At 36.3% G+C, this 25,115-nt stretch overlaps 2 protein-coding genes across 3 annotated transcripts in view; one reads left to right on the plus strand and one right to left on the minus strand.

The window, feature by feature from the left end:
- Positions 1–12,160, plus strand: part of SYTL3 (synaptotagmin like 3) — a 29,903-nt gene extending 17,743 nt beyond the window's left edge. Inside the window, exons 7-12 of the mRNA XM_007425977.3 lie at positions 727–793; positions 4,030–4,157; positions 4,884–5,024; positions 5,640–5,818; positions 8,480–8,582; positions 10,141–12,160. Coding sequence (XP_007426039.1) covers positions 727–793; positions 4,030–4,157; positions 4,884–5,024; positions 5,640–5,818; positions 8,480–8,582; positions 10,141–10,329 — 807 coding nt within the window. The 3' untranslated portion in view covers positions 10,330–12,160. The remainder of the gene's footprint in view (positions 1–726; positions 794–4,029; positions 4,158–4,883; positions 5,025–5,639; positions 5,819–8,479; positions 8,583–10,140) is intronic.
- A 7,335-nt stretch (positions 12,161–19,495) lies between these two features.
- EZR (ezrin) overlaps positions 19,496–25,115 on the minus strand; it is a 38,890-nt gene continuing 33,270 nt past the window's right edge. For both annotated transcript variants that reach the window (XM_015887703.3, XM_007425976.4), the window contains exons 13-14: positions 21,369–21,620; positions 19,496–20,891 (exon numbers count right to left, since the gene is read on the minus strand). In XM_015887703.3, coding sequence (XP_015743189.1) covers positions 20,727–20,891; positions 21,369–21,620 — 417 coding nt within the window. In that variant the 3' untranslated portion in view covers positions 19,496–20,726. The remainder of the gene's footprint in view (positions 20,892–21,368; positions 21,621–25,115) is intronic.

Genomic DNA, 25,115 nt, shown 5'->3' on the forward strand with positions numbered 1-25,115 from the left:
GCCTAGTCAGCTGCTGCAAGAAGATCGCATAGACTGACTACAAACAATGGCATGACAAAGTAGCAACAATGGTGCACTGGAATATCTGCAAGAAATACCATTGCCTGTAAGCAAGAACTGGTGGGACCACAAAACAGACAGAGTAATAGAAAATGAAGAAGCTAAAAGTGCTCTGGGACTTTGGAATTCAGACAGACAAGCACCTGCCACATAACACCCTAGACTTAACTATTGTTGGTAAGAAAGACAAGAAAGTCTGGATAGTGGACATTGCAATACCTGGAGACAGCAGAATAGAAGAGAAAGAACTGGAGAAAATCACAAAATACAAAGACCTGCAAATAAAAATAAACAAAAGAAAGCAAAGATAGTACCAATAGTAATAGGCGCCTTGGGTGCAATCCCAAAACATCTGGAGCACCACTTGAACATCAGCATTGACAAAATCACCATCAGTCAATTGCAAAAGGCAGCTTTATTGGAACAGCTTCCATCCTGCGACGATACTTTTAACACCATCAGACAACAACATCTGATAGGTGGATCAACAACAACAACAATGCAACCATGGATATTCTCCTACTTGCTAGGACGCAGGAATTCCAGCTCTGCTTGCAGGTTTGCACCTGTGTTTCCTTAAGAGTTGCAAGGGAGGTTCTGTGATCCAGGAAGCCTTGAGAAGGTAACTCCATTTTACTTATCTTTTCATGTCTCTTTTTCTTTCAGGAACTTAATCAGAGTTTCCACAAGTCTGTGGAAAACTTATTTCTGTCTTTTACTACACATATAAAAAGTAAGTGCCCTTACTGTTATGAAATAAGATATTGTATTAAAAGGATAGGTCAGGTAATTTAGTAGTTAGGAGAAGAGCAAGATTTCACTCCCTGTCTTTTGGCTTTGGAGGAGTTAAAGAAAGAGGTTCAGAATCAGTATCAAAGGTACAGCCTAGTGCAGTGTTTCTCAACCTCACTGACTTTAAGATGTGAGGACTCCAACTCCCAGAATTCCCCCAGCCAGCATGCTGGCTGGGAGAATTCTGGGAGTTGAAGTCCACACATCTTAAAGTCAGTGAGGTTGAGAAACACTGGCCTAGTGAATGTTCAAGTCTGGATTGGAACTGCAAGTTTGACAGTTTAGAAGGAACTGCATCATCATTATTGGTTAATAAAGTGTATTATAAGTTCTAGTGAGGTGGTAAACCTGCTTCTTCATTGTACCACTTTTGATTGTAGTTAACAGCTCGTGTAGCTGAACTATTTACCATACTAAAAAAAAAGTAGATGGAGAATATTAGATGTCAGACCCACCCATCATAAAGAGTTATTTTTATGTCGTTTGAAAGAGTTCGGCATACTCTTACCAAACTGATAATAGTTACACTCATTTCTAATTTCTGTCCTTTGTGAAGACATGAATCAAAGTGGTCAATTATATTTTTTGGATGTTCCATGCCATTGAGTTTATTTCCAGCAATGTCAAAGCAGGGATCTGTATATCTTACCTTGAAACATCTTCGGCAATAAAAATTCACACATGATTTGTACCTATGCTTATTTGAGAAATAATCAGAACAAGGATTTTTTTCTACTTATCAACATGTTTATGGTTAAGTCAAATATAGGGCCACGTAAGAGGAAATAAATAGCAAGTCATGAAACATTTTCTATATTCTTACTCTCAGCATCTCCAGTTTATAACTCATTCTCCACTCTGTGCATATGTAGATTACAGTTCGGTACATAATTGCCTGAGAGAAATTTCCACTAAACTGACTAGGTTTCCCTCCTTTGAAACTGTACTATAGATATTGTGATGACAGTACACTCATGTGTCAAGAGAGGACATAATAGAATAAAAATTGATCCTGTACTGCTGGGGTAGATGCCTACTGAAACTGTTACTCTAATTTATACCTACTTATGGCTGTACTTCCTACCAGGAGCTGATTGGATCTGGCTTCTTTATAGATGTGTGCTGTGGACTCTCTGTTGTGCCTGCCCAAGGGTCTGCCTTCCAAATTAAAGCATAATCCCATTAACCCAGGATATCTCTAAAGCAGGGTTTTTCAGATTATGTCCTTTGGAATACTAAGCTTCTGCAAGAACTCAATGAGGTTCCATGAGAGACTATTAACAACAACAAAAAAAGCTCATTCAAATGCAGCTATTTTTCTGTCACTAGAGCTTTGCCTCTTGATCCAAGATTAATTGATTGATTGATTGATTGATTGATTGATTTAAACTAACAGGTTCCATGGCTTGAAAAAGTTTGAAGACTCCTGCTTTAAAGGATACGTTGATGCTACTGTCATCACCAAGCCCTTTCCTGATTTGGAAATTCTTTTGTTTTTCTCCTTTGTTTCTACACATGTATTTGAGGCTAGGGGGACATTGGGAAGATAGAGAACAGCACAAACACTTTATTAACATTTAAAGAAGGAATCAATTTGGCTTTCATTAAATTGCTTAAAATGGGGTGTACAGAGTTTCCTTAAATAATGCAGGGTTTTAATGGGCATAACATAGAATCCTTATATCCTTGCCTTCCATGGCACTAAATATGTACTCTTAAACCTGACATTCTGATAGATGTGTTGAGTGGAGTACAGCAGTGCTCCCAGAAACCCTTTGCCCAGGGAAAAAATACACACCAGCATGAGAGGTTTGCAAACTGCAATGTCCATATCTTGTTCTCCAAAGAAACTCAGCCAGAAAATATATACTATCTGGTTGTTTATTGATAAAAATACAAAACTTCATAAAATACAAGTTGTATACAAAATATAAAAAAAAAGTCTTCTCATATATTCAGTATCCAAGACTTATCCACAAACATAAAGTCTCTAGCCAAAAACTCTCAGAGAAGAGGTACACTACTTGGTTATTTGTTACAACTACATAACCCATAAAACTACATACCTACATAGTGGCTAACGCTCTACTGCAACTGCAGGGCTGGACATACAATGCTCCAGTTATATTGTCACTCCATACCCCCCCACTGGGTAACTAGCATACACACGCCAATAGGTGGCAGTAATTAGCAGTATACGTGCACAACACACAATCACAAGTTGTTTTGTTTACATAAGCTACATAAGCTAGACATAATATTGTTGTACAGATAACGGGATGAATTTCTTCCCATGAGAAACTCCTGACAAGATGGAGGTTTCCCCTAGACCTGTCCTTCCACCCCTGTCTCTCAAATCCCTCTCTCCTTTGTTTTCCCCTCCTTCTGGGAGGAGGTGCTTTGTGTTACCGTGCTTTGTATGACACTGTGCCCAGACATCACAATCTGTCAAATGGCTCGTTCGCTGCAAGTGATGGCTAAATAAACATTGATTGCTGTTTCAAAGGATGATGTTTGAAATGGCTTTATAAGTCAAACATTCAGAATTTCCTTGCTTTGTTGTCAAAAGATGTGCCTTTTGATATCACACGTGGGGTCACTCCATTACAGTTTGATGGCAACTTTTGGAGGAATGATTGGAGCTGTACTCAAGGCATTGGATGGACGCTCAGAGCCCCAAGGAGCATCAGGCTGCTCACCCAGACCTAGACTGAGTGGCAGGAGCTCTACCATGTTTCCCGAGGCCTTGCTGTAAATGCCTGGGACTGAAAATGGGACCTTCTGTTTGCCAAATATTTGCTCTTCTCCTGTAATGCGTATAGCAAATATAATAGACATTTGAAGTGTTTAGTGGCTGTCAAGCTTTTATTTTGGATTCCATCTGAAAATGACATTTCTTCTCCCCTAAAGCATTAAAATCTGTGAAGCATTTGGACAGTTATGTAAAGACTTCATTTTTCACTAATAAAGATCTTTTGAATAGTATAGCTCTAATCTAAGCTATATTACACTGATATATTCTCATAGGCTGTTTTTGTTTCAGAAGATGCCAATGAGAATATAATACTTCAAATGATGCAAGCTTAGCCTTATAGTTACTATAATAATTATAAAGCTTAGTCTTATAATTATAATAAATGCTGCATTTTTTTTTTAATTCTCTTTTATTTCCTCTAGAAATCTCAAAGTCACAGAATGACGTGGACAATGAGAAATACCTTCTCACAGCAAATTATGGGCAACAAAAGGATCCAGTGAAGGAAAGGAGAAGCCTATCTGATCCTGCTATTGATATTCCAGCTAGGGTACTCAAATATACTTTTGCCATTTTTCAGATGACTGTTGAGATACAAAATATTAATGGGAGTGTTGGGCATTCTGTACTTGAATCAGGATCAAATTCTGTGTTTGAATCAGGTTTTCTTGGTTATAAAAACACAACAGGTTCTGTGAACTGAATAAATTATGCAAAATATGGAGGTTTACTGTATCTCAGTGTTTCTTAGCCTTGGCAACTTTAAGCTGTGTGGACTTCAACTCCCAGAATTCCCCAGCCAGCATGCCGGCTGGGGAATTCTGGAAGTTGAAGTCCACACAGCTTAAAGTTGTCAAGGTTGAGAAACACTGGTGTACATCATAGCTGTAATCACATTAGCATATACTTGGGAAATCATTTTATTTATCTTTCCTCTCCAACTACAGATAGGGAGGGGAAATATTCATGTGGGACTTCCACAACTACAGTGTCCCCATTAATCTCAGAATATCCATGGATTCACATGCAATCCACTATCTAGTATGGTAGTGAATGGAACTAGTAGGGCCCCTTTTTAAACTGTCCATTTTGCTGGGCATTGTTTTAATTACCAAAAGGCTCACCTTATGGAATCATTCACATTTAACCATTGACTGAATCCTTCAGCTTACTGTCTTTTATCACTGCATATTTTATTAACATTTTAGAAGCCACCTAGTGTTGGTTTTATCAGTACAAGTAGGAGTTATATATTATTACCTCCTTTTTTTTACAGATAAAGAAAGCTCCACATATTCAACAGCTCATCAATGGAGAAGAAGATGACAGTAGAACTGCTTGCAAAAGAGCACTGAGTGTAGAGTTCATACCCTCCATTGTTACAAACGACACCTTAATCTGTGGAGATAAAAGACGGGCAAGTAGTGATCCTGTTTCCTCTTGCTTCCATTACTGCGTGTGGAAAACGAAATAGATTTTTAATGCTTGGCAGTTCATTAACCCAACTCACAGGAAATGCCATATATCTTTCAAGAACATGTACAGAAAACACCTGTTTCGGAGACAGAAGTAATGATATAAACTTACATATTTGTTTACCTTTATAATGGGCCTTTCTTCAATTTTGGAGAGTCGAGCAGAGAACCGCTTCAGATTAGTTGTGTGGGAAGTCTTGGTTTTATTCTTCGTATATTAAGCTTTACTATAGTTCCGATCTGGGCTGCAAAAATCTGGACAACCAATAAATGATGGTAAAGAGATGCAAAAAATCCCCTCTAACCCGGTGAATTCCAACCTTGGCAACTTTAAGGTTTGTGGATTTGAACTCCCAGAATTCCCCAGTCAGTATGCTGGCTGGGGAATTCTGGGAGTTGCAGTCCACACATCTTCAAGTTGCCAAGGGTGAGAAACCTGGTTCTAGCCCTTCATGCCATCTAGTCACTGTCTAGGTTTTAGGCTCAATTAGAGGTAAAAAGCAGACAGATTGTTCTGTCTTTTAGACCCTATTGGATTAATTCATTGTCTTATACAGGGCAGTTTATACAGCATTACCAGCTCTTGCAGTGAGACTGGTGACTTTGCAAAAGCCGATGTCCGTGGTGAAATAGAATTTGCCATTAGATACATTTTCAAATTTGGCATTTTGGAAGTATGCATCAGTGCCTGCAGGAATTTGGCTTATGGAGAGGAGGAAAAGAAGAAATGCAATCCGTAAGTTTCTTTTGGTTTACTTTTTAAAAATCTAGGCTGTATTTTAATTCTAAAACAATATGCTTTGTGAAGATGCATAGGTAGGGGTCCCGAAGGGGGTGGGGAGGAAGGGGAGGCAAGTGATGAAACGTATCGTGATGCAAATTTTGTCCCTTATGAACTTGAATGTGATGTCACAATGCCCATTTCATCATTCTGATATCATCATGATTAGGAATGGACATCTATGTATACATCTGTGGATACATAGGTGTTATAGAATTTTTTTAACCTAAAAATAAAATCATTAATACAATTAGTGATAGCTTGCTTTAATTTTCCCTTCAAGTTAGCTTTTCTTTTCCTCTAAATCAATTTTTTAAACTATTTCAGGACACAGAGCCTCCTAGTTAAAAAAAATTCTAGACCTTCTGATCTGCAAATGGTAGTGGTGATGATTTTTCATGGAAGAACAAACCCCACCCTTTCTGCTGTACCTTAGAAGAATGGCTATGGATCCCCCTGCATTTGAGTTAACTTTTTTTCCCCTTTGCCCTTAGACTCTCCAGAAGACCAGTTGACCCATACTCAGAACTAGTCTGAGTCTCTCTGTACTGGAGACCTGTCACTCATGTAACCAGCTGGGCAGATGGTTAAAGCCTGTCTTCCAGGCACCAACCACAGTCCTCCAAGCCAGCCCTGCAACACTTTCAGGAGTGTGATGATGATGTTGGATGGGAGTGAAAACAAACCCTGGGGAAATGTCTGCCATTAAATTGTCCTGCAGTAAAGCTGTAAGGACTGGACCACTCAGGAAACTTGTTGCTGAGACAAATGAGAGCTTGGTTTATCTCCTAGGACAATGCAAATTATGCCAGCAAATGTTTCTGCAAAGTCTAGGACAGGTGAAATGCACTGTAACATGACCATGCAGAAGAGCCCATAAGGAAACAGCATTAATGATGTTCAAAAAATGGCTGAATGTACAATTCCTTGATGCCCTTTGCAACTGAATGGTGTTTTGTTTTCCTTGCTTCAGGAAGAAGGCACTCATAGGCTTGTTTTCCTCCCATCTTTGTTTTAAGATTGAGTAGGATAACTCTCCATCATGCCCCCTTACTTTCAGCCCATAGATTGTAACCTGTAGCAAATGTAAGTGTTGCATAAGATCAGAGGGCCAGTTTTGCCGTTGAAGGTGAGTCAGGGTGAGTCAGGAGTCATAACAATACTTCACTCATAGTAGCAAGAGCCAGTTTGGTGTAGTGGTTAAGGCATCAAGCTAGAAACTGGGAGATGGTGAGTTCTAGTTCCACCTTAGGTACAAAGCCAGCTGGGTGACCTTGGGCCGGTGACTCTCTCTCAGCCCTAGGAAGCAGGCAAGGGCAAAGATCCTGAAATCTTGCCAAGAAACCTGCAGGGACTTGTCTAGGCAGTTGCCAGGAGTCAACACTGACTTGAAGGCACAGACACACAATCATAGTAGCAAAAGAATAATAAGGGCTAATATGAAAGAAAGAAAGAAAGAAAGAAAGAAAGAAAGAAAGAAAGAAAGAAAGAAAGAAAGAAAGAAAGAAAGAAAGAAAGAAAGAAAGAAGATAGATAGATAGATAGATAGATAGATAGATAGATAGATAGATAGATAGATAGATTTATTTAAAAGTCTTATATAGCCATCCATATTATAAACTACAACCCTGGGTGGCTCACAAAACAATAAAAACAAGCAAACAAACCAACCACGATAAAAATTCCTGGCATCCCAGGGCAGCACTCTCCCACCATCAGCATTCTGCCTTGCTGGGCTCCAGCCTCACTGTCCCCCACTGTCCCCCAAGCTCTTCAAGGTCTTCCAGAAGGCTAGAAGGATGGGGGCCTGCTGGATTTCTGGGGGAAGAGTGTTCCATAGGGCAGGGACAACTACAGCAAAGGTGTGCTTCCTGGGTCTGGCTATATGACAGCATTCAAGGGAAGGGACCTGGAGCACACCCACCCTATCATATCATATAAAACCTAACTAAAAGCTCAAACCGAAATAGCTCTAGGGCAGTTTCATGGTGTCTAAAAACTTGTTTGTGGTATCTGAACCCTAAAGGTAACTGTGCTATCTGTATTGTTGAATTTAGTACATTTCAAATTCATGATGTAATTACTAAGTTTGTTTCTCAGAATTAATGGATTGAAGATCACACATTCTAGACTGATTGACTGATTGACTGACCATGTGTCATCAAGTCAAAATTAAAGTTGAAATCCTACTTATTTCAAAGAAATGCTTCTTTATAGAACATTCTTATGCTCAGAAAGTGGTTCCACTGTGATCTTAAGGGAAAGAAAAAAAATGCAGACTAAAGAACCATGAAGTTATGTTGTATAAGTCATAATTTTTGTTGTATAAGTCATAATTTGATGTCCATTGACACTCTTGTTATAGAAGTTAAACACTCTCCTGATTTCTTTAAAAAAAACTTGAGAAACTTCTACATTTTACAAAGCAGTCTAGTACCTGTGAAGTCCTTCCTTGCTCTTCATATACAAAAATATCAATGCTGCATTTATAAAACTAAGAGAGAAAAAACGTACAGTTGATCATTACAGGGTTAATTAGCCACCCTCATGTGGCTTTATTTCCTTCCTTTCTTCTTTTCACATGTATTTACTGCTGTCTCTATCTTTGATTGAAAGATATGTCAAGACTTACTTGCTGCCTGATAAATCTCTTCAGAGTAAACGGAAGACTTCTGTCAAAAAGAACACACTGAATCCAACATTCCAAGAAACATTAAAGGTATTCTAAGCAATTCTTAGTCATCCTGTGAAGAATCAAGGAAGAGGAGAACATACAGTTTTTATGTATGCCTTCCACTGTATGAGCTAAAGTTTTTCCTATGAGTTTATAAAAACCGATGCAATCAGAATAAAAGGGATAACTCAAAGCAGTTCTATAAAACCACTGTATAGGTTAAAAAATAGGTATTATTAGGATTATCCCATCTGTGGTAAAATCCTGACAACTAGAGGACAGTAAAGAGAGGTCTCTTTGCTACCAACTAGAGAGTGTTTGGATTTCTGCATTTCTTGTATGTATTGCCTTTTGACTTCTGGTAACTACAAGGACAAGTCAGTGCATTTTTCTAGGCAGCATTTTCAGAGGTGATTTGCCATTGACTTTTTCCTAGGCCTGAGAGAGTGACTGGGTCAACATTACCCAGTTGCCTTCCCTGCCTAAGGCAGAAGTGGAACTCAGGTTTCCCTGCTCCTAGTCCTGTGCCTTAACCACTAGATCAGACTGGATGACTGCAAGATGGCAATAAAGAGAGATCTGTTTGCTACTGTCTAGGAGTTTTGCAGCATTTCACACAGAATGATGGTAGCTGATGTCCAGAAATCAGTACTCAGAATGGAAGAGTGGGAATAACCCTCACCAGTGTGCTGATCTTGCTTTTTGGATTGACAGCAGAGAAAATTAGGTTCATCCCACACATAGTTGAATTTGTTACTCAGTGCTGATTGCCCAAAACTGTCTTGTCTGGAAACGTTCTTAAAGAAGAAATACCTAAGCAAATACACCAATGGCCCCTTACTTAGGAGCGTGTCTTGTTGCATTTAGTAGGACTTCTGAGTATAGGCACTGGCTTGTAAGAATCTTGGGTACTGATTCTTAAATACAGATGGGACTTTACCCTTTTTTTAGGGAAGACTATTCATTAATTTCAAAGATGCTATCATGCTCTCTTTGGACCCACTGAGTAACACTTAGAATATAAGAGAGATTTTATTGAGTTATTTTATAAAGTAAAAGTGCATAAGCATTTAAAATCTTTGGAGCTGAAGAAGAACTCTTGTGAAACTTCTGAGTCTACATTATCTAAAAGAGAGGCTGGTTTACTAAATGATAGATTATGTAACATTCAAAATAGTTTCAACCATATTACAATTTGGGTAAATAGTTGATCTTCTACTGTTGATATGTAATTTGTCAAACTTAAAGGAGCTATTTAATTTAAGTTACTTAAATCTGTATAGGTTGAAAACTGGATCCAATTGCAGGCAAGCAAAGTTTCCATGAGGTTCAATGGAAAGCATAAAGTTCCTGGATCAGCTTTGATTTGAAGTGGGCAGCCTCACTCTTCAAGAAAGAAGGATATTAGATATAACTTGGTTGAGGATTAAAAGATTGTTAGATCACCTCCCAATCAACTGTGGCATAACTTTATTCTTAAAGCTATCTTAGAAGGTGGTGATTTATGGCAGGAATCGGTGAATGTGCTATATAATGATGCTGCACCTGTATACATTGTGTTTGTTCATCTCACACCAATCAGTAACACCATTTATCTTTACAGTACAAGATTGAATACTCCCAACTGGAAACCCGACAGCTTCAGATATCTGTCTGGCACTCTGGAGTTTTCAGACATCGTGTATTCCTTGGAGAAGTGGTGATTGCTTTTGAATCTTGGGATTTTGAAAGTAACTCTGCTCAGTCATTCAGCTGGTACCAATTGAAAGCCAAAGTGACAGGACTGGATTAGTTTTATATGTGTTTATTGTATTTATACATGTTTCCCACTTCTTCAGATTTTAAGGATAAATGTGCCATAAGCAGTTAAGTTTTTCAATAATGTGGGCATTAAGTGTCCTCATCACTAGAATCATACAATATAGTTAGAATGCACTCCAAAGATCATGTAATCCCTTCTCTGTGCCAGCAGAAAAAAATCTAGTAGGTAAAATCTCCTTGAAGTTGAGCTTGACTCCTGGTAATTTCATAGACATGTCCAAGTAGTTTTTTTGGCAACTATATAAAAGTGGCTTGTCATCATCTTCCAGGATTTTTTGACTTCTTGTCTAGCATGTGGCTCTGGAATTTCCTGGCTCTTCCACATGGTCCTTGGATCTCTCATCCAAGCATTAACCAAGTCCATTCGTGCTTTATTTTTAAAGATCTGCCAAGGTCAGCAGATCCCTGTTGTTCCCCCAAGCATTTGGGTCAGGAGTTTAGGTGAGCCCTGCTGATGATGTGGCTTTATGTTTTGGGGGCTTGTTGTTTTAACCAGGGTGTCATGGGTTATATGTTGTCGTGGTTTTAATCTTTGTATGCTGCCCAGGGTTACTGTTGTGAAATATGTGGCTCTATAAACCATTTAAATAAATAAATAATCTTGTACTTAACATATCTAATGAAGAAAAATCAGAAGTTTTCAGTGCTTTCTGCTTCATTATGTTTTTTAATGTTTAATCAAAGTCCCCTTTCACATAACTTTGAACCCACTGGTTTGTGTTCTGTCCCTGGAGCAAAGAAAAAATGTCCTGTCATCTCTGTGATAACATTTTAAGTATTCGTAGATGGCCATTGCATCTGCTCTCAAATCTGGTCTGAAAACATTCAAGGTATAATGATAGCCATCAGCTTGCATTATTTAACATAATTAAAATTAATCCAGAGTTTAATGGAATCTTCATATAGAAAAGGCTTGTGCCCCTGAGGACATAATTTTGGAAGACAAACAATTGGGCATAACTATGACTTCCATGCAATACTTCTGGATTTTTACTCAAATACTTTGAAATATTTTATCTGAAAAGATAGGAACTAAGTAAATAAACTCATCAGCATTTGAATGGGTGCTATTAAAATCCTGGACCAGGCGGGTCTTTGATTTGATCCAGGAAGTTAATTCTTTTTTTTTTCTTGTGTTTGTAGAATAGTGGGATACCAGTCACTCATCATGCCAGTGAATCAGATGAGCAAATGGGTAGTGGAATAGTGTCAATGTCCTCAGTGATTTCTCATGTATTATGTTCAGTTTCAACACCTTGGTCTGCTAAGAATCACAACCCAGACTAATTGACAATAGAAGTCACAGTGGAACTAAGAACCCCCTAAGCATGAAAACAACCCAGATAGTAATGGTGGTAGGTGGGGAAGACTGCATTTCCTGATCGTGTGGGAAAAAGCACAACATCCTAACATTTACTGTGGAGACCCTGGGGTTCTCTGAGCTTGGTTGTTTTCTTGCAAACATTTATGCATTTATGTTTGCAAGAAAACAACCAAGCTCAGAGGACCCCAAGGACTCCACAGTTCAACCCTGAGCTACATATGATAACAATTACTATTTGATATCAGTAGCAAGACATTCCTCAAGCCAGTTTCATTCTCAGAATATACCAAAGTGAAAGTGGGTATTAAAGTCTACCCAATTGTCTAATTTGGTACATAAATAGAAGATGGTACTGGCTCCCTGTATTATTATTTCTTGTGATTACTATAAGTAAGCTTATAAGTATGTCTCAGTCAATTATGTGCATGGCTCATCAGAAGGGGCTAATGGCATTTATTATAATTTTTTTTTTACATCCTTTATATCCTATTTTTCATTAAAAGAAATAGCAAAACTCTTTTGTTGAGTATTATTCTCCTGACATCTATCCTGCAAAGTCTAGAAACCATGTGATTTAATAACAGTGGAGAATTACTAGTATCACCCTTCCTGTGTAACAGTTTTGAACATGAAAGAAAATACAAAACACTGTATGTAGTAATTTTGCTATTAATCTCTTAGCCAATTTATGTTATGTCCTCAAAACTCACACTTTGTATTTGTAGAATCACAGGAGGATCAGAGTTATATTAAGGACCTTTAAAGGAATGAATGGAAATACATTGTAGCTTCAGAAACACAAATATTTGTCCAATTGGTGACAATTATGGCAAACTATCGTTCACCCTCTGTTTTCTCAATTAATTTCCAGAAAGGTAAGCTGGAAATATTTATCACTCTGTTTTTTGGGCTTAGTAAAGATTATTCTTAGGAGTAAGGATGCTTTCCAGAAACCCTGAATCTTCTAACAGAATCCTCTCCCACCCATTGTGAATTGTTGCATGTTGAATTAACCCTTTATATCTTTTATTGCTCCCTATTCCGGCTCTCCTTGTACCATCCTTCTCTTTAATAAACAACCCAAGGACTAAAGTAAGCAAGTATGACATTAGTAACAGTAAATGGAATAATTCTCAGCTTGCTTTGTATCCTGCTAGTCTCTTTCTGTGGCAATCAATTCTTTCCCTACTGCCAAATGACCCATGTACAATTAAAAACTAGCCCAATGTATAAGGTTGTGTAGCTGAACCAAATAATTACTCCAAATCCAGTTCAACTGCAAAATTTATATACAAAACAACTCCATTTCTTTCTTTCTTTTGTTCCTGCTAAAATAAATTCTTCACCCAAATTTTTATAAATCAAATATTTTATGTCCTTTTTTCTAATGTATGTATCTTGTAGGCAAATTATATTTTAATTTTTTCATTTTTTTTTCTTTTTTGAGGAGCATTTGTTCCATTTATATTACAAGTTAAGCATTTGTAATCCATAATCAAGCCAACAATTTAGAAAAGTTGATACTCGTAGCACCTAGTTCAGTATCATCCCTTTCAGTTTCCTATTGCGTCTGCTGAAGGTTTTGTGTAGTCTCATCTGACACCTCCGTTTGAATCTCCTCCAGTTCCTCTTTAAATTTTTCTAGAAAATCCCTTGCCTTCTGGACATAATTCAGTCAAAACCTCTGCTGTTTAAAAGTAAAAATAACACCTTCCAGTTTGTCCCATTGAAATGGAATCTTTTTCTGTTTTAATCTCTCAGTCAAAAAAGAATACTCTTTTCTCTTATGCAAAATTCTAATAGGAATTTTTTAAAGAACAATTCCATCTGTATTATCAATCTTCAGTCTTGTATTAAAATGCTGCTGCAAAACATGATCTCCTGTCTTCTTTCTGACAAAGTGCACCAAGACATCCCTTGGAACATTTCTTATTCCCACAAATCTGGTATTTATATTCTATATATTTTATCAGTTTCTGTCTCTGTATCCTCCTCATCCCAGTCCAAAACATTTGCTAAAGCTTTAATAACCTTTTCTCTAAAATCTTCACCAGAATCCTCTGGGATTGCTCTAAATTTCAAACAAAATTCCTTCTCTCTTAATTCCAATAGAGCCAAATTCAACTCTCTGTCTATAACTTCTGTCTTACTCCATTTTGTCATTAATTTGTTTTACATCTCTTGTTACTTGTTTTACAGAGCTTTCCATCTTGTTGACTTCTTTCAACTCCTCTTTCATCTTTACAAGTCTTTGATCCATTTTTTCAAAAACTGTCAATTTAATATCAAGTGATTCAGCTAACATATTGCCCAATTCCTCAAACATTTTATGAAGCTAATCTGGTTTAATTCCCCTCTCTGCAGGTTGCTGTAGTGATCCTCTCCTCCCCTCTGTTGTGTTTGCTGCTTTTCTTGTGGTTGCTATTGTAATATTGTAATCCAAAAGTGAAAGTGTCTCAATTGCAAGGGAAAGAATAAAAGACAAGCTTCTCTCCCTCCCCCCTTTTTTTCGTGTTTTATCTTACTGTGCCCTAAATACTTTCATCTCAAATGACACGCTGTAATTACCGTCAGCATCACAGTCTGAGTCATATTATCTTTATCTTTTATTTTGTAAAATTCACCAATTGTCTGCACTTTTTAATAGTAAGCAAGAAACATCCCCACGAAGGTCCAGTTCATTTGTCTGTTTTAATTCCAATTTGTTCAAAAGCACTTTCACCAAAAAATAATTTTCAAAATAACTATCCTCTTTCTCCATTTTAAACTTTCTTATATCCACTCGTTAAGCCTTTTGTGAAAGATTTTTAAATCTTTGAAACCATTTTTCTTTTTTTCCTTTTTAATCCGGAAAGAACGTTGACTCACCAAGTGGAATTCTCTAATCTTGCTGCTCAGAAAATCTCTCTTTAACTGTAAATTAATTACATCTGAAAGTGTTTAAGAACTCAAGGCAAATTACCTCAAGGGGATACTGTATTAATGGATAGCATGGCTATTCAAAAAGCATTTCATCAATATTATTCCAACTTATATAAAGGAGGCGACATCTCTCTGGAGAAAATAGATGAATATCTAAAGAAACAAAATTTGCCAAGGATTACAAGGGAACAGAAACTGATTATGAATGGACCTATAACAATAAGGGAAGTTTCTGAAGCTATAAAAAAGATTAAACCAGGAAAGGTGCCTGGACCAAATGGATTATCAGGTTTTTATTATAAACATTTTGAGGATGAACTTTTACCACCTTTACAAAACACAATGAATTCTATCTTACAGGGATGAAAGGTGCCAGAGAGTTGGAAAGAGACCAATACAGTACTAATACCTAAAAAGGGACAAGATTTGACTTTAACAAGAAACTATAGGCCAATATCATTATTAAATAATGACTGCAAGTTGTTTACAACAATTCTAGCCGACAGACTGAAGATAATTTTGCAAGAATTTATACAAGAGGATCAGTGAGGGTTTTTACCTAAAAGACAGTTAAAGGACAATGTTAGGAAGGTGTTGGACATTTTGGATTATTTGGAGCAACATAATGAAAAACAAGCCATGTTAGATGCAGAGAAGGCCTTTGAGAATTTGGACTGGGCTTTCTTGTTCAAAGAAAGATATGAACTTTGGAGAGAACTTTATAAAATGGGTGTGATTGATCTATACTTCACAGAAAGCACAAATAATTGTTAATGGAGATCTAACAAAACCCTGTGAGATACAAAAGGGACAAAGTCTGGGATGCCCACTGTCTCCTCTCTTGTTTATTTTGGTTCTTTAAATACTGAATAGAGATATAAGACGAGAGGATTGTGGGAGTAAAGATTAAAAATGAAACTTATAAATTAAGGGCTTTTGCAGATGACTTGGTGTTGTTTCTGGAAGATCCTTTAAAGGGAATTGAAACATTAGTGGGAAAACTAAAAGATTTGGTGCGTTAGCAGGTCTTATGATTAATAAACAGAAGACAAAGATGTTAACAAAAAACATGAAAACAGAAGATGAAACAGAATTTTTATTCTATTTATTTATTTATATATCAAATTTATATCACCGCCCAACTTCCCCACAAGGAGGGACTCTGGACGGTTCACAACAAAACAATTGTGATGAATTGATGAATAAAACAGGTTTTAAGTTCGAGAAGTAGGTCAAATATTTGGGTATCACTATGACAAATATGAATTGTGTCAGGGAAATAAATTTTGATGCTAAAACAGAGTCAAAATTGGCTCACTCACTCACAGGTGTGAGCAATAAAAAGCTTAGGCATAGCTAACCCAAACTGATTGGCTATAAGTAGTATAAAAGAGAGCCTAGCAAGTTTTTGCTCTCTCTTTCTCTGCTATGACTACGTTGCTGTTGAATTGTATCTGCTATTGAGTTCTTTGCCTGATGTAAGTCACTCTACTGTTATTTGTAAATAGACTACACATGAAGAAAAACTACGGACTGTCTGTGTTTGTTTCTCCTAATACTGATCACTAGTTTAGCAAACTGCTTTGCCCTGCTCAACAAATTGTATGTTATTTCAAAATAACTATGTTAAGATATGGAATGAAGTTAAAAAAGACATATTAAAATGGGAGAAACCACAACTGTCATTGCTGGGGAGAATTGCTGTGATAAAAATGAATGTCTTACCTAGAATGATGTTTTTGTCTCAGACAAGACCTGTTTTGACAACTGATGCACCATTTAAACAGTGGCAGAAAGATACATCTAAATTTGTGTGGTAGGAGAAAAAAACATGAGTTAAATATGAGGTGTTACAAGATGCAAAGGAAAAAGGAAAAAGCACTCACTCTTTCATCCAAACCAAACAGCAAGCTGCAAAATCTATCTGGTTTGAAATTGTATTTTGCAGCTTGCTGTTTGGTTTGGATGAAAGAGTGGGTGCTGCTGAGAAATAGAAGGCTCTTGGAGTTAGAAGGACACGACCCGAGATTTGGGTGGCATGGACATTTGTGGTATGATAAAGTCAAAGCTAATGTGAATTTTAAAAATCATTATGTTAGACATTGAGAATATGGAATAGATACAAACCCAGGTTGTGCCTGAAAACACCTTTGTGGATTTCAGCACAAGAAGCATTTTATAGGTGAGAACTAATAGGCAAACATAAATGGCTAACCTATCATGACATACTAGAATTTTATCAAGGGGAATTCAAAATAAAATCAAGAGAAGAACTGGCGGTAGAGGGATATAATTGCCAATCATTTTCTTATTTATAGTTATTAGAAAGATTTAAACTACTGTAGACAAAACAGTTTACCGTTTTGAACATTGTCAGACTGAATTTGAAATAGAATTGTGTACAAATGAACATGTAGTTACTAAAATGTATAAACTTTTATTGAAATTTAAAACAGCAGAACAAGTGAAAGAATGTATGATAAAGTGGGCTAAAATTTTTGGTTATAATATACAGATGGAACAATGGGAAAATATGTAATTGAAAGGATTGAAATCTACACTCTTAAAAGAGAATTTTACACTCTTAAAGAGAATTTTTATAAAATGCTGTACCATTGGTATATGTCACCAGAGAAATTGTCTAGAATGTATAAAGGCACTTCAAATTTATGTTCAAAATGTGAACAACAAGAAGGGACATTTTACCATGTTTGGTGGATGTGTAAAAAAGCTAGAAAATTCTGGGTTCAAATACACACACTGATTCAGAGGATTTTAAAGATTAATATTCATTTGAGACCAGAGGTCTTTCTTTTGGGATTGATGGACAAACAGCTGGAAAAAAGTCATGGAACTTTGTTTTTGTACATGATAACTGCAGCGAGATTATTATATGCACGAAGATGGAAAGATTTGGCATTACCCACAATGGAGGAATGGTTGGTGAAGATGATGGAACTTGCTGAGATGTCTACATTGACTTCTTTGATCAGAGAAAAGACAGTATCTATGTTTACTGCTGACTGGAAACCTCTTATGGATTTTTTGCATAAAACAGAAAAAATGAACGTATGCTTTATGGTTTTGATTAGACAGGATAGATTATAGAAAGAAGAGAGTCATGTTGTAACCTTAGAGTAAGAGGTGAATTTATAATTGTACTTAGAACTGCTGTAAAGATTGGGAGCTACTTCTTTGCAATTTTTTTTCTATTTTTTCTTTTTTCATTTCCTGCACTTTTAGCTTTCTGATTTTTCTTTTCTTCTTACTTTATATTGGTTTGTATTAGTTTTTGTCTTCCTTTTTAAAACTTTTAATATATATATTAAATGAAATGAACTTTGATACTTGTAATTATTTTATGAAACTTCTATTGGCCCTGATAAAGATGTGTTCTGTATTGATTTTTCAACTTTTTTCTCATGGCCAGCATGGCTACTGTTGTTTTATAGTAAAGTTATATATTACATTCTTTATTAAGATGCAGTTCAGGAGCAATCCTTGAACGGCATACACACTCAACTGACAGTCGTTTGCTCATTCTCTCTTTCTTGCATTCTCCATATACCTCCCTTATATGAGAAGCAGCATTCTTCAGTCTTTTTATGAAGTGCCAAGATTCTTTAGAAATGTAAGATTATATATATTCTAATTTCAGGATGTATTCTAATTTAATAAGAAATTTCTTATTGAAGAAAAGATAAAGGGAAATTGTAGTAACTAAAACCAAATATACCTAGGGAATGCTACAGTACTGGAGGAAGACCTTTTATTATAAATCCAGCACTGTGATGTTCAGAAATGGTTTCTAAGAATTGTTCTATTTGGTATAAGACGACATGTTTTAAACACTACTTTCTGCAAAGATATTTGGGTATCTGTGGCTGTCCATCATTTTTACTTTCTAAGAATAACTTTTGGATCTATGTAGAACCCAATGGTCATCTGGAAAATAAAGATGATTACAATGGATGTTACTTAGTTTTACATTGTTACTTTCCCATCTAGTTCTTTAATTAAATCAATATTATTTTAATAAATCGAATGAATAATATGGGTAATTTGGCAATTATAGATACCACCTTGGGTTGTGTACATCCTTGTGAAATCAAGGTCCTGATAAAGCAGGAGTGCAGAGAGCTATACTAGCTTTTGAATAAATGTGAATACAACTGTCCTGCTGAACAGAGCCCCAAAAAGGGTGGGGCAACTATGGACCCCCTGTTCTCATTATCAAGTAATTATTCCTGGTATTCACAAAGCTACAGTCTATGCAGATCTACCTAGAACTGAGGTGAAACAAAGACATTTACAGGACACAAATTACTTTGGGCTTGACTAACAATGGGTTAGACTCTGGTTAAAGAGAAATGCTTTAATCCTTATATGCAATTATGGCTTGTTACAGGTTAATCTTAGCCTCAGTCTAATGCTTTCCAAACCCAGACTAATGGCTAGCCTAAAGTTTAACAGTCACTAGCCCTCCAAGAAAATGACATGGAATACACAACTCACTAGTTCTTTCATTCCATTTTGATTTTTCATCACCCATAAACATGGGGACCTTTTCTGGAAAAAAAAAAATAGTCTTTTAGAATCCTAGGTATGGTGGCTCTGACCACAATTAGGCCATTGCAGGCTTTATTCTTTGCAGAAAACAGGAAAGCAAAAAACATAACTTTTCGGAAATACCATCATGCAGATTACAGGGCTATCTGATCTTGGCAGTAAGGATGATTGCAGCTGCCATTTGTATAAAATTTTACTCACTATAATAATTTCTTCTATAATTATCTTATTTTTCTGGTTTAATATTAATATTCCCTGTCACTTGAACAAATGGGTTACTTCATTGCTTTTCAGAGAAAAAAAATGGAGAAATTAAAAAACATGTTGCCTTGCAGATTTTTTATTTATGGGTAGATTGCATTCAACAAATAATCCCACCGCACTGTATCAGAATTACAGAGGTATAAACTTCAAAATACAAAGCAGCACAGAAAGCTGTATGTAGAGCAGGGCTAGCAACATATTGTACTTTGACACTCTGACAATTTCCAAAGCCTAAAATGGGATTTTGGGAGCTGGGTGGTGGTGGTCAAATGGAGGTTAACATGGGAGTAGTAAGGGAATTCCATAGTAACTCCCTTCAACAGAGACATTTTAAAAAGCTGATAGACCCTTCATGGCTGGAGTCTGAAACTGTACCATTTTTTAAAAAATTAGAAAATCTGTTAGAAAAAATAGGAACAGTGAAATTATTTGTATTGAATCACAGGCATGCATTACAATTTCCTTTAAAGTAAAAAAAATCATCTTTATGAATGTTTTCTAGATCATAATCAGTTTTTTATATTGCCTCACCCCAGAGATTAGATTTTTTTCAAAATGTCATTTGTTTAACATTAAGTCCAGAAATAGTAATAAAATATACAAAGCAAAAAAAAAAATCCTTTTCAAACTAGAATTATGTTACTTGTATCTTTAACATATATATAAATACTACACTACAGCTGACTGGTTAAGCTGCAGTTCAACACTTGAATAATATTGAACACCAACAATTTCCCCTTATCTCTGATATAAGCAAGGCATTGAAGTGTGCCTGTCATGCACTCCCTCAGTGATCACTGGGAACCTCTCCAATTCAAAAAGAAAGGTTTTTAGGGTGCTTTTGTGACATCTCTGTAGCAATAACAAGAGAAAGTGGGATGGAGGAAAGACCAACTTGAAGAATATTATAACTTCAAATACAATGGGTGTTTAAGAACAAGAAACATGGCACAACATATCCCCCACAACCCAAACAAATCTGGATATACTTGTGGTAGTAAAAAGCCATCTATTTAAGCTGCAAAACTCTTAACACATGGGAAAAAAGTGATTCTGAGACACCCTTTGTCATCACTTTATTGACACAATATTATCAAGATTTTACTACATCTCTGTGACTCTTCTCCCTATTATACTTAAATGCTGGTGGCTGCTTTTATTAAATTCAGGTAATGCCTGACAGTGTGGGAGTTTATTTATTTTTTTGGTATGACTTTGCAAGTGACCCTTCAAGACAAAATGTCAACATTCAAAATCTGCATTTCCCAGAGTCTTCAATGAAGCTATATTTACATAGCTTCAAATTCATCAATTCTCTGCTTGGTGTTCCCTTGTCGTATTTGTCTCAGTGTCTTGTACTTGTCTCGGCCTTGACGCATGTTCTCTGTGTGGATGAGATCATTTTGAGTCTTCTTGTTCTCATCTCTGGCCTGAGCTAGTTCATCAGTCAGCGTCTACAATATTTAAACACAGTATTACACAAGTGCACAAACATTACATCTGTGAAATGGAAATAATAATGAGGAAACAAAAAGCTGTTCTGAAACTCTGGAAATGCTATCTGAGGGTGAGTTTTGTATATGCCATTCTTATATGGCCCAAGAATATGCACAGTCAAGTCTAAGAGCCTGTAATGGTTGATGTTAGAAGTAAATACAAGATCTGGATCATCTAAATTTGCCAACCCTTTCTGCCTTCCACTACAAGACACATGATAGCAAAGTTTTCTAGGTCCTGCCCTACATCATCATCTCCGCCTTCTACAAAATGTAAAATCTTTCTTAAAGATCTTTAAGAAAGATCTTTCAAAATCTCTTTGAAAGAAAAATACAATTTAATTACAACACTTCTCCCTGCTTGGGCAATTTATAAAGTGGTATTCAGAATGATAATAAATGCTGTGTATTGCAAACAGATTGTGCATGCCCTACCTTCAGCTGTCTTTGCACACGCTCATTCTTTTCTGCTTCAGTAATTCGCTTTTCTTCATTGCGATCATCCAATATGCCTTCGCTTGAGAATTCTGCACTGTAGCCAGAGGACTCAGTTCCTTCATCTTGCAGATGATCATAGACATGATAGTTCACTGGTTCATATACAGGTGGAGGTGGAGGAGGTGGAGCAGTCGTTGCCAGGTGTAATTCTTCCTTTGTTTTCACCAGATCTTCTTGGGCTTCTTTAGCCTAGAAAAACAAAACCAAGAAGAACATGTCTACAGTGTTAAGATTCCAGTGAAAGTGTTATTTAGAAGGTAGATGAGGTCTGCTATGAAAATATGCTATGGCATTTCATGTGTTCTCCAAATGATCTTAACATTTGCAGATTTATGATACTTAAAGTATTATTAGAATATCATAAATCTGCATATATTAAGATCATTAATAATAATTTAATTTTCAACTAAGGGAGGACCATTCTCTCTTCCCCATGACTACCTTTCTGGCTCCCAAACTTAACCTCTTTCCTGCTCAGATGCACTTTTCTATCCATCCATATTGGCAAGTGGGGTTTGTCTTCCCCTAAACTATGTAACTTGGCTCAATTGTTTAGCCATCTGACCAACTGTTTGATGAGAAGCAGTTCCCCAAAGTTTTGTAATATTTAAACTACAGAGCCCACTATCTCAAAAGTAATGGAAGTAAATTACTTCCATAAACTTGGATGTTTAAAAGGACAGTAGTCCATGAGGAATAAAACTACCAGTGTTACTAATGCAGTCAAAATGGCTATGCATTACCTGTAATATTAGATGCAATATGCTTCTGAATACAGTATTTGGGAAACACAAGTTGGTGTTGTTATGTGTTGTAATGTACTGTATTACTTGCAAGAAGAATATTACTGGATAAAAAGAGCCACCTGTGTATGAGTGGCTCTCTACTTCTGATGTAGCCTGCAAGTTATCAGTAAAGCCTACCTGTGTACTGAGTGTGTTTTTCTTATTATTTTTTATGTTTGTTGTATTATCAAACATAACACAGTGTTAGAAGTCAACTGAGAAGCTTTGAATGGTGCTGGTGTAATAATGAATCAGCCGCAGTCTCCAGATAAGTTAGGTTTTATTGGAAATACGTTGGAATACTGGAGAAGATGGAAACAAAGGTTTGAGCTGTATTGTGGCAAGTAGGGCCAATAAAAATAATGAGAAATTACTGGCAGCCTTATGGCAGCCTTGTTTCAGCTTGTTCCTGGGGAGGAGACCACAGACATATTTAATATATTCTAATTTGAAGAGAAATTTGATAAGCAGATGCTGCAGGTGTTGAGAAATTTGAAACTTGCTGTGTACCAAGAAAGGACATTGCATATGGGAGGCATACATTTTTTACAAGGAAAAAGAGAGGCCTATGTGACAGAGTTAAAAGTCTTGTGAATTTGGACAGTTATGTAACTCTTTAAGTAAGGTCTGTGGCGTATGTGGAATAAGATTTGAAAGATAAGTGAGACTGTTAAGGATAGATGATTTAATACTGGAACATGCTGTTGATGTTTGTAGAGCTGAAGAGTTGGCTGTAACTTAAAAGACCTTGGGAGTACTGATAAGGAACTGAGTATTTTGAGAAGTAAAGAGAAAGCCTCCAGCAAAGTTAAATGCCAGCCATCAGTTGTAATGCCAAAGACCAGAGACTGGAAGCACTCATGTCTGAGGTATGGAGTTTCTCATCTTAAAGCGGCACAGGCTACTGTTGAAAAAGAAGGCAGAAAATGCGGATGGCTGAATCCTTTTATAAAAAGTGCAGAACTAAGGACAAAAAGTTAAAGACTAAAACTTTATGCATATCACATGAGGAAGATAATTATTCAGAACTTTTTATTGGACTGATTAAAATGGAGGGTATAGAAGATGAATGGGCTGTTGATTTAGTTATTAATGGCGTAAAACTGTAACTTAAAATTCACCAGGGGCATAACCAAATACTATATATATAGACTGTATAAGATTGTTCAGGGTTAAAAACAGTAACTGATTTAAATCTTGTGTTAATTTGGATTGAGGTAAAGTATTTAGGACCTGTGCTAACCTCTAGTGGCAAGGAACCTGATGAAATAAAGATTGAAGCTATAGTTAAAGTACCAAGCTCAATGAATAAAATAAATGTACAGCAGTTTTTCAGTATAGCCTATTATTTGACAAAATTTATTTCAGGAATGGCTACTGTGACAATTCCATTAACCATTGGAATGGAATTCCAGTTCCATTCCAGGATGTGGATTTTCAGTGGATGCTAGTACACGAAGTTGCAGTTAATAAATTGGAAGTGTTATTAAAAACTGCAGCTACATTCAAATATTATGATGCGACAAAACCAGTAGTGGTCTCAGTGGATGCTAGTGTACCTGGTTTAGGTACAGTATCGCTTCAAGGAGGATTTCCAATGGCGTATGCATCTGGAGCCATGACTTTTTAATTGTTTTCACTTATGGAAAACAAGTTTCGGTAGAGACTGATCATAAACCTTTGGAAACTATTTTAAACAAACCATTATACAGTGTGCCTGTAAGACTCCAATGATGGTTACTAATGTTGCAAAAATATCAACTGCAATTCATTTCTAATAAGCCTGAAAAGGAACTGGTAATTGTCTGGAGGTTTTTTTTTTACATAACAGTAATGAATGAGGTTTTGGATTATTCTGATGTTGCAGTAGATAGGAAGAGGCCTTATTATCTATGTCTGAGAGAAAACTGAAAGAATTTAAAGATGCTACATTACATGATAAGACTTTACAATTATCAAAGAAAATTATTTTGAAAGGGTGGCCTCAGCAAAGAAAGTAAGTTCCAGATGATATAAAAATGTACTGGACTTATAGACAGTGGAGTACCTATGAAAATTTACTTTAAAAAAATGAACGATAGTACCTGAAAGATTGAGAGGTAAGATCTTGAAAAAACGCATGAAGGCAATTTAAGTACTGAATTGTGTAAGAGACAGGTCAAAGATACTGTCTTTTGACCAGATATGAATACCCAATAGAGACAATGGTATAAGAATGTAAGATTTTTAAGGAATTTTAAGATTTAAGATTTTTCAGGAATTGGAAATTTAAAGAACCAATGGAAAAGTGAGAATAGCCTATGAGATCTTGGCAAAAAATGGGCAGAAATATATTTGAATTTCAGAAAAACAGATTATCTTGTAGTGGTACAATGGAATTCAGACAATTTGCAAAATATTGAGATTTTCTCGATACTATTTCCAGTCCATGTTATGCCCAATCAAACAGGATGGTAGAAGGACCATACAGCCTGTGAAGAGAATGTTAGAAAAGTCAAAGCTGGATGGTTCTGAATTTTACTTGGATCTTTTTGGTTATAGAAATGCTCCTAGTCTGGACAATAAATTGCCAGCAGAGTTACTGATAGGCTGATGTTTATGAACTAGGTTACCTGTATCTAGTGTTTATACTCACAAGATGCTTGAAGGAGTATTGAACAAATGTGACAAGAAAACAGTTTTATTATAATCAAGGGCCTAAATCTTTATCACTTTTGAATGTGGGTTATCATGTATATCTGAGACATAGTGGAAAGTGGAGATCTGCCCAAATTGTAGAGAACCATCAAACTCCTAGATCTTACTCTGTGCAAATGGCTGTGCAAAACAGTTTATCAAAGAGATCAAAGGAACTTATTGAAAAAATCTTATGTTATCTCTGATCATGTACAGAAAGAAG

The sequence above is a fragment of the Python bivittatus genome, unplaced genomic scaffold (assembly GCF_059951505.1).
Source record: "Python bivittatus isolate LINGU-HERP-01145 unplaced genomic scaffold, Pbiv_v1 ctg000020_np1212, whole genome shotgun sequence".
NCBI lineage: Eukaryota > Metazoa > Chordata > Lepidosauria > Squamata > Pythonidae > Python > Python bivittatus.